Source organism: Alosa sapidissima, chromosome 9, assembly GCF_018492685.1.
Source record: "Alosa sapidissima isolate fAloSap1 chromosome 9, fAloSap1.pri, whole genome shotgun sequence".
Lineage (NCBI taxonomy): Eukaryota > Metazoa > Chordata > Actinopteri > Clupeiformes > Clupeidae > Alosa > Alosa sapidissima.
This window is the reverse complement of record NC_055965.1, coordinates 12,324,778-12,334,542: the sequence shown is the minus strand read 5'-3', so window position 1 is coordinate 12,334,542 and position 9,765 is coordinate 12,324,778. Positions and strand designations below refer to the sequence as shown.

At 43.6% G+C, this 9,765-nt stretch overlaps 2 protein-coding genes across 4 annotated transcripts; one reads left to right on the top strand and one right to left on the bottom strand.

The window, feature by feature from the left end:
* The first annotated feature begins 165 nt into the window (after positions 1-165).
* On the top strand, positions 166-1,422 carry atp5md (ATP synthase membrane subunit k). Of its 2 annotated transcripts, none has more exons than XM_042104658.1 (4): positions 166-242; positions 739-844; positions 1,090-1,185; positions 1,311-1,422. In XM_042104658.1, the coding sequence occupies exons 2-3, from the start codon at positions 758-760 to the stop codon at positions 1,177-1,179; spliced, it is 177 nt and encodes a 58-aa protein (XP_041960592.1). In that variant the 5' UTR covers positions 166-242; positions 739-757; the 3' UTR covers positions 1,180-1,185; positions 1,311-1,422. The 2 variants fall into 2 exon arrangements, with proteins under 2 accessions (XP_041960592.1, XP_041960593.1); XM_042104659.1 differs by having other exon boundaries at positions 736-844.
* On the bottom strand, positions 1,423-8,516 carry taf5 (TAF5 RNA polymerase II, TATA box binding protein (TBP)-associated factor). 2 transcript variants are annotated; one of them, XM_042104558.1, is made up of 11 exons: positions 8,075-8,516; positions 7,368-7,599; positions 6,551-6,866; positions 5,787-5,950; positions 5,224-5,359; positions 4,502-4,622; positions 4,121-4,250; positions 3,704-3,868; positions 3,160-3,337; positions 2,798-2,975; positions 1,423-2,159 (listed from the first exon to the last, which is right to left on the bottom strand). In XM_042104558.1, exons 1-11 carry the CDS (start codon positions 8,499-8,501, stop codon positions 1,942-1,944), a joined length of 2,265 nt encoding a protein of 754 aa, XP_041960492.1. In that variant the 5' UTR covers positions 8,502-8,516; the 3' UTR covers positions 1,423-1,941. The 2 variants fall into 2 exon arrangements, with proteins under 2 accessions (XP_041960492.1, XP_041960493.1); XM_042104559.1 differs by having other exon boundaries at positions 8,159-8,516.
* Between the last annotated feature and the right edge of the window lie 1,249 nt (positions 8,517-9,765).

Here is a 9,765-nt window from a genome sequence, read left to right as displayed (position 1 = left end):
GGAAGTACATACCATGTTTCAAGAACCAATGAACGATAAGAATATTGTGATAGGCTGCACATGTGACGAATAGTGTTCCGAATATTTATGATTGACGTATATCCTCTCCACTGACAGAAGGACTTTTAGTGAATTAGACGTGAGGTGCTAGTGGAGGCGGGATTTCCTGAGCTATCCATCTTCGGCCTCAACTGACTGAAGGGCACACCAGTTCCTACTAAAGACAGGGTCGAGTGTAGAGGGTAGGTTAATCCACTGATCGAATATGTGCCGTTTTATGTCATATATTTAACTGTCTTGAATGTTCTATTTGTCTTTGTTGCAGCCATTTAATTGTATAGGGAATTTAATTCAGCAGAACCATGGCAGTAATCGGGTTACCAGTTAGCTGGTATGCTAACCAGATAGCAAACTATGACGCTAACGTTAGCTGGCTAGCAAACTTGCATAGACGTTGAGCATACTTATTGCTGGCTACCTCCCAATGGGAATCTGTCAGCACGACAGGTTAACTGTAATTGCTCTTTTAACGTGCAAACTGTAAATTATTGTCTCAAAAGGAGGACATTCTGTGGGCCGACTCAAATGTCTCGTTGCTTGTTATTTGGTCAACCGTTGCATCTAGCATGAATCTACCGCAATTCAGCAAGTTGGTTATGTAATATAGTCGACAAAACGTCAAGTTCAGAGGGCATATGGTCAGCTTGACTAATGTGTGTATGTTTTTTCTTCCAGCAGAATCACATATTTATCAAACATGGGCGGTCACGACGCAGGGACACAACACCAGTTCACTGGCCTCGCTAAGTACTTCAACGCATGGACCATCACGGGCAGGAGGAACGTAAGTTGCTTCGTCCAGTAGACCTATACATTAAAGCTACATGGTAGGGGTCATGTGGAATTTTACCCCTAAGTGTGTTGTATTGAACTCACCGTTGAAATGTGTAAGCATATTAGCTAAAACGGCGTAAATCAATTATTGTTCAACTAGGACTACTAAATGTACTGTGTAATCCTGGGGTGTAACGCAAGGGTGCCTAATTGGTAAGTGATATTTGCCTAATTCTGCCCTCCCTTCGTCCTTAGTGTGTGCTGGCAACATATGCTGGCATTGCAGCTATTGTCCTCATCTTCAAGCTGAAGCCCAAGAAAGAGAAGGCCATCAAGTCTAGCTAATTTAATGTAAGTATACAAGGGTGCACATAATGTATCCAACATTGACATTACTTGTCATTGAATACATGTATGGGCATTAAGTTACACTACTTTGAATTAAAAAAACTTAACTAGTCATTTTCTTTGCACAGGATTTCTGTTTTTGTTTTGCTCCGTTGTATGGAGGATTGGATTCCACTGTCCTTGTGCTGACGCCATCTCTGCTGTTGCAGCATGTTGATAATAAAGGATGTATGAAACGTCTTGTAGAAAACATGTTTGTTTATTTATGTATTTACATTAGAGGCACTAGGATATAAAAGTCTGTACATCATGAAGTATCAGTCGAGGACAATGGCAGTGATGCATAGATGTAGCATGTGTAAACTGAGGAAACAAAAAAAAAAATGTCCATAGGATCAGTATAAAAACAATGTATGTAGATGACAATGACTGCTGTTCAGTGAGAGCAGAAGCCTCGGTTTGCCACCTTAAAAGGGAGCACAGATCACTCATGAGGGAATCTAAAATGGCATCCCCTCTAATTCCACCAGGCAGTCAACCATTCCAACCCCAAACTAAGTTTTAAGTTATTGATAAAAAGCTAACACACACTTGGTAACTGTTAAAAAAAAGGCATAAGCTCTTTGAGTTTGATCTGATCACCTCATGCAGATGAACGCACCACTTCAGACAAAGGAAGGAGAATGAGTGGATGGGGGTAATGTGTAAAAAATAAAAATGGATTTGTGGGAAAACAATCAAGAGATAGGTTGGAGGGGGTCATTGAGGGTTATAGGCCCCCGCGGCGAGGAGGAGGTTGCGTCTGGTGAAGTGTAGGTGGACGACGGGCGTGGACTTGGTCATGTAGGTGCCCAGCAGGAGCTCCTGGGAGTTGTCGGGCAGGTGGATGTGACCCGTGGTCGCGGTGAAGTCGTCTGTCTCCACGTCATCAAACGCCTTCGAGGCGTTCCACAGGCGAACTGTGTTGTCCATGGAAGCTGGAAGTTAAGTTTGGTTTGTTATTAAGTGTATAGATTGCCAGAGGTGGCCAAAACGGAACAAACAGTTCTCTGTCTCAATGACTGAAAACTGACCCTTTGACCTTGGCAATGTCAGTACTTAAGGTCATAACCTTAGCTACAATTTCTATATCAATATAATGCATGCACTGTTATTACAATCCATTAAGTAAAACTAATTTCTAGACTTAACAATATGCTATGCTGAAACTGGGCTTTTAATAATATCAGGTTCATGGGTTCAATTTCCTTTTGCACTTACCATTAAAATGTAAGTCATGTCATCTAAAAACATTTAATAATAAATATTTAACTGTAAGTGCCATTTATATTACAGCATGGTACTTCAGATGACTCGGAACTAAGTGGTTCACTGTATGGATGTACAGAGTTGCATTCACAGAGTCTTCACTTATCAGGTTGTACCACACCTCTGGAAACCCACTAAAGATATTCTAATAATCAAAACCTGCACATACTACAGACTGAATATAGGGTTAGATAGAAACGTAAACAGGGAAGACCTTCAGGCAACTGATAACAGACTATCCCCTTGACACTGTTTAGCATTATGCTAACTGCTAAACTTAAGCAGTTCCCTAGCAGCAGCAGCAGACCTGAGGCGAGGATTTCCCCATCGCGGCTGAACCTGAGGGCATAGATGGTGTCGGTGTGACCCTTCAGCTCCCCGATCATCAGGCCGTGGCCGATGTCCCACAGCAGCACTCGGCCGTCTGTGGCCCCCGAGGCCAGGAACTTCCCGTTCGGAGAGAACGCCAGGCTGTGAATGGGCCCCTGTGAGACGAGGGAATTACAAATCATTCACCTCCTGGACACTCCTGCAGGGGCGCTCACGCTACAATTCTTCTATTAATATAAAAGGATTCATTAAAAAACGTTCACTGTTCATTAATCATATACTATTTACACGCTTCCTGGTGATTTACAGAATTGAGGCTACACCTCAAGCCCTTCCTACCTTGTGTCCGGTGAGGATGCGAACACAGTTGCCGTTCAGGACATCCCACATGCGAACGGTGCGGTCAGCCGAACCCGTGGCCACGTAGTTTGAGTTGGGGTGAAAGCGGGTACAGGTGACGTCAGCCAGGTGACCTGCAAATATGCGCAGAGGCTGGTAGTGGTCCGTGGCCCACAGCCTGAGAGAGAGACCAAACATGCTGACATTAGCCTCCAAAGCTACAAGGTAAAGCCTCGGGGAAAAACCTTTACAAAGTCTCTAGTGAATTTTTCAAAGACTGGTGATATACTTGCACTGTATATCTCCACTGTATTCTGTGTATGTTCTCTTGTTCTGAATGTCATAAGATGCGTAACAATGAATATCTAAATTTCCCTCTGGGTGGATAAAGTATCCATCTATCTATCCAGCATCTCTAACGTTGGTATTGGTAGCAATATTCAGCTTTTCTACACAAGACTGAGTTAAGGACCACTAAGATTAGGGAGTACCGGTATAATCTTTCCAATGTAAAGTACCAAAACAAAAGATCTAGCACACACACCGAGCCACTCTGTCATGTCCTCCTGAGATGAAGTAGTAGCCATAAGGAGAGAACTGCGTGTCCCAAACGGGGTAGTTGTGTCCTTTGTAGCCGACTAAACACGTGTAGGTCTGAAGACTCCATAGCCGCACCGTACCATCCTCCGAGCTGGACAACAGGTAGTTCCTAAAGAGGAGAGACACAGGAAATTCTATTTATTATACTGTATGTGTATTATGTATGTGTGTGTATTCATGTATATTCTTTACTGGTCACTTTTTTAAAAGAAAAGGCGGATGTTTACAATTAGGCCTCTCTACACTACAATAACTGAGTGGGAAAATCACACACCATGTTATTTACTGTGCTGGTCTCTCTCTCTCTGTATATCTAATAGGGGTTACCAGTCGACATCAGCGCAGAGCAGTGCCAGCCTACCTGTCAGAACTGAAGCTGATCCCATACACAGGTCCACTGTGACCATACATGACCTTGGATTCGCTTGCCGACTTATCATCCATTATGCGTTCCAGCACGTCGTCCGACTCTTTATCGATCATATTCAGGTCTGCGGGCAATCGGAAAGCCACAGAGTGTTATTTGACTCTTATCGTTCTCCTAATTACAGAAGTCAGACTTCCTCTGTGTAATTCTATCGAGTCATGACTGTGTTTTATGTACAACAAGAGAGGATATGACAACTGGCTGCTAGCCTGCATCCAATTTTTCAGTAAGATAAAAGGTTTGTTTAGTTTCAATAAATGTAAAGTTTATTTGTAAAGAATAATTAAAAGAATGAGAACGAACGATCACACTTACCAGCTGAAGACTTGACTCTCCGTAGTTTTTTCGGGGTGACGCTCCACACTCGGACAGTGGAGTCTGCGAACCCCCCTGCTATGAGACTTGAGTCATCTGTGAAGTCCACTGCGGTCAAACCCTGAAACAGTTAATGTTACAATACAGTGAGTCTTAAAGGAGAAATCCGGCGAATTTTCACATCGATCTCTCTTTCTCGAGGTCACGGAGCACTGTCAATCAATGTGTTACGGACAATCAGTTTTCGAGTACCTAGCTCGAATTACTACAGCCAACAACTAATGCGGCCAGGCAGCTGCAGCGCTACACTCATGAACATGGGGGCTCACAGACATGCCCCCAGAGTGTAGTGCTGCAGCTTCCTGGCTGCTTCAGCATTAAGCAAAAACTCATCTGGTCTGATGGTAAATGGACTGCGCATATAGCGCTTTTCTACTCTTTCCAGCACTCAAAGAGCTTTACAGAGTAATTTCCACCCATTCACACACTCACACACACACACACACACACACACACACACACGTCCAAAGACACTTCGACAGGGTCAGGAAGAGTTTGTCAGGACGAGGCTCAAAACAGCAATCTTCCGATTACTGGACGACAACTCAACCTCCTGAGCCGCCGCCGCCACCACCACCGCCTCTGTCGCTAGCCACTGAATGCCCCTTCCTGGTACTAACTGCCCTCGATGTTGTTGATATTTGGACTCGATCCTTCCTTACCTGATAGGCATTGAGGAAAGAGTAGAAGCAGATGGAGGGGAGGTTGTCCGGACTCAGACGAATGCGTTTGGTGGCCTCCTTCATGTTCATGATCTTGTCCAGCTTGTCCGAGTCTTTCAGCTCCGGGAGAGGGATTCTAACACAGACACGACCACGAGATGGTTCATGAGTCAAATGAGTCAAAAGTGACGGATTTCCTTGGAGTGTAAATCTGCCCTGGAGAGACTACTGGTTTGGTGACAATGAAGCGCCAGTAATGATGAGGTGGGTGGATACCATTTTTAAAACACTCACAGAAGTGCTATTGGTAGAAAGTAACACAATGTAGTTGTTTTGTATGTAGTTACCTAATAACTAAGGTAGAATTGTGTCTGTCAATACCAATGCACGGACGGAATGCCTTGTTCTTCAGACCAGAAACATGACACTTTTTGGCAGCTCTCAACAAACAGGGTATCTCCTTAGCATTAAATGGGTATCCAGTACATTGAAGATAGTCAAAAGGGGAATTCCTACATGGTGTTTCTTCAAGGGAGCATCTTACTATATTCATGTAAACTCACCTGGTCTGCTGGGGGGCGTTTGGGTCCTGTTTCTTGCTCTTGGAGCCCATACTATCCTTCTTGGGCTTCTTCTTCTTGGGTTTGCCTTCCTCGTTCTCAGCCTCCTCATCCTCGTCGTCCAAAGGTACCTCAATCTCCGGCTCTTTAAGGAGGCCGTAGAACACCTGCACATACAAAAGGCAAAGAACATTCAGATGGCTGTGTTGAGTGTAAACCATGGAACCATTAGTTCTCACAGTTGCACTTGATTCCACAATTGCTGTACAAATTCCTGCCTCTGTAAAGAGTGATTGATTGCAATGTCCGGTAGAGTGCAAGAAAGCAACAGTGAAACGCAAACAGTAATTTAGCAACTGAGTAATCGGTTTACAAATCAAATTAGTTTCTGCCTTCTCTCTCAGTCCATACATCTGTAGCACTGCCCTCACGGTTGTTGATATGTGGACTCAACAGCTAAACAAATAGCACTCCTCGCTTCCAAGGTGCTCCTTAAGCAACATGTTAATTGTCTGGAACTCTCTGTGGCTCGGTCCGAACTTTGAGCCAATATACCAACCACAAGGTTGTTGATATTTGTTTCCCCATTTACAGAGCTAAGACTGTATATGAACACTTGAAAGTACGCAAGACCACAGGAGAGAAAGCTAGACAGAGCTCAACAGAAAGTCATCGTACTCAATTGTAGGCCTGTCGTTTATTTGTTTATCTGTGTTTATCCTCTCGTCCTCAGGTGACCCCCTTCCCTCCGTCGGCGCCACACTGACCTTGCCCTTGTTGGCCTCCCTGCGGGCCTCCCCAGCCAGGGCTCCTGACATGGCATCGATCTGGCTCTTGGCGCGCGGCATGCCGTCGAAGATGTCAATGTACAGGTGCTCCTGGATGATGTTCCAGATCTGGTTGTTCTGCCTCTCCTGCAGGTGGCGCTTGAGCAGCTGGTAGGAGTCGCGCGAGATGCGCAGCACAAACTTGCTGGTGCGGAAGTCCAGCAGCGTCTCGTTGCCGCGCATGTGCTCGCGCTTGCTGACGCTGGACAGCACGCGCAGGTCATCCTGGTAGTAGCACTCCTGGTCACCGCTGAACCTGAGGAGGAAGAGGAAGAGGAAGAGTTGTGGGGTAAGCTAAGGAAAGTTCACCAACCAAACAAAATTCCATACCTCTATAATTATAAATAACTTGACCAACAAAATAACATTACTTGAGATGGGTTCACCACCCTTTCGATGAGATATCATTCCACCCTAAAAAGTGGAATGTGTTGGCCCTAGAAGTAAACACTACCACTGTAGACTCTAATGAACTCAGCAAATTAAGCTATAGTAAGCTATATAGAGATGATGCAGCAAAGTAAGCTATATAGAGATGATGCAGGTTTTTCATAGAGATTAAAGCTTGCAGGCAACAGCTGAAAATCAGGACCAGGTGTAAGAACACATGCCTGGCAGGGACAGACAGCTGATGTTCAGCACAACAGGGCTATTGAGATAACCATGCAATAAAACCATATCATCTCATCCATTCAAAATACAATTCCACACAGTCCACTTGTTTAAAACGTAAACAAGAGATGTCCCGTCCACTTACTTGTCAAAAAATGCTTTAGCCTCCTGCTCGTGGCTGTTGTAGACCAGCTCCAGGTACATGTGAACGAAAAGTGGGTAGAAAAGCTGAGAGAGCTCGGCTCGGTGGCAATCCAATACTGATTCTATGAAGTTCTTCAGGCCGGTGTAATAGGTGTCATAAAGGGCTGGATCGCCCTGCTGACTGTATGCTGATAGGACAACATTTACGTCTGGCTGGTCCTCCCCTCCGCTAGCTGTAAACAATACAAACATGACACTTGTAAGGCCGTTCAGGTTACTTATGTATACAGCAACAACAAAAAAACGTTAGTAGGCATATTTGAAAATGTTAGAGCTTTACAGTACACTAAAGGGTTGACGTTGTATGGACCCTTTCAAGAGAGTTCCATTATCAGCATCATAGTTGGCCCCACAAAACTTCCTTTTTAACATTCCATATGTTATCTTAATGCAGAGCAAAGATTCTAGAACAGAGCTCTGTTCTAGAATCTTTGATGCAGAGGAAGTAGATTGGGGCCCAAATAGAACGTTCAAGCATTGTTTTTGTTTACCTTGTTGAAAGGGTCTATATTTAATTTTACAACGCGGACATGGTGATCACACAATCCTTCCATAAAATAAGCTTAACTAAACAATACATGTTGTGCACATGATGTAAAGCAGTGAAAAACATTACAAGTTCCATTAATTCAGCCAGCCAGCTCCCACCTTTGGATGGCGCCGGGGCAGCAACGCCTACGGGGGCTGCGGTAGCGATCGATACTCGGTTAAGAAGGGAGTTTGCATCCCCACCTTCGCCAACTTTCCCTGCAGGATCTGATCCACCGGATCCTTCAGCGCCCTGTGAGTCTTCCCCATCGTCCGATAAACCTGCTTCTCGACGCAAAATATCCACCGATTCCAATAAATTGTTTTTCTTGAGATACTGCAGCACGGCTAGCAATGTTTGCTGGTTCTCGGGTCCAGGCGGCGCCATGGATTTCGTAGTGCCTGTGGCTGAAGAAGCTGCATTGGGCGGCGAAGACAGCGCTCCCGTCGAACCACCCGTGATATTTCCAGCGCCATCGTTCAATGCATCTGTCTTTGTTTCTGTATCACTCTCCGACTCAATCGGCCCATCTTGCACAGCCGCCATTTTCCAGGGCTTTACATGTCATCAGTAAGCGACGGTAGAAAGGAGCCAAGCCAAGTAGGCCTACGTCACAAACTTAATTTTGATTGGTCCATTCATTGCACGGACTGGTCTTCTTTCCCGATAAGAACACCTCAATCAAAGACAGCATAGGCCTACTGTTTTTAAATGATTTAGTTCAGTTCAGTTTATAGTTACATTATTATTATTATTATTATTATTATTATTATTATTATTATTATTATTCATTGTATTATTATACATTATTCTCAGTCGCTTTGGTGCATTCCTCGAATCATAATGCACATTTGCACAACATATTACTAGATTTCTCAAACCAGTAGTCCAAACTGCACTGAAAATTGGATAACCTGCAAAAGCACATATCTTACTTAATATGTATGCCAATGAAACGGTCAGTGTAATCAAAATGACAAGTGATGCCATTGTTTATGTCAAGATAGTCAAACTTTTTTGTCATGTTGTCAATGTGATCGTTTACTTAAATGAACAATGTGCAAGGCAGCGTTAGTTTCTATTTCAAAACTACAAAGTTACACATTATTGTGTGTGGAGGGGGTTGATTGCAAGACAGTGGATATGTTGACAGACATTATGACAGTATAAAGAAAAGAAAGGCTTTTCAAATGAAAAACGGCTAATACAGTAAAACACCACATGGTCAGAACTGTGCACTCTATACATCCTGATATTCCTGTCTGTCAGGTCACATACATTTATATATGCTATAGGCAGACTATGACAACAGTTATGACAACTATTCAACACATTTCCATGTAACGACACAGGCGATGAAATCAGGCCAATATGTTTCATTGGGTAGGACCAATCAACAGGGAACCATAGTGCATTTTGACCAACATGACATTAGCCATTGAAAAAAAAAAACAGCAGACATTTGTACAAAATCTGTTGCATGGATGTACGAAAGAATTGCCATTTGTTCAAAATGGGGAGAAACTGCTTCATGATGTGCACAAGTGATAAGATGATATTGAGTTGGAACAAACAGTTTTGAGAATTAACTTTCTGATCTGAGAAATGTGCCAAAGCAACTGAGAAAAACTGTAATTATGCTACAACTAATAACTTAGACATAGGCAACTAGCCTACTAGGCTACTGCACCCTTTTAATGCAGGTTAAACCATACAAATTTAGCCAACCCTACAAGGTATCGTTATCCTCCTTGTTTAGTTCTGATTAGGCTACTGAGAGTTATCTTAGTTGGAGAAAATAACAAATGGA

Coding starts and splice junctions, on each gene's coding strand:
- atp5md (XM_042104658.1), top strand. CDS start 758: ATGGGCGGTCACGACGCAGGGACACAACACCAGTTCACTGGCCTCGCT. Junction 845..1,089: donor CCATCACGGGCAGGAGGAAC/GTAAGTTGCTTC, acceptor CTTCGTCCTTAG/TGTGTGCTGGCAACATATGC.
- taf5 (XM_042104558.1), bottom strand. CDS start 8,501: ATGGCGGCTGTGCAAGATGGGCCGATTGAGTCGGAGAGTGATACAGAA. Junction 4,251..4,501: donor GAGAGTCAAGTCTTCAGCTG/GTAAGTGTGATC, acceptor GATTGCCCGCAG/ACCTGAATATGATCGATAAA. Junction 3,869..4,120: donor ATCAGCTTCAGTTCTGACAG/GTAGGCTGGCAC, acceptor TCTCCTCTTTAG/GAACTACCTGTTGTCCAGCT.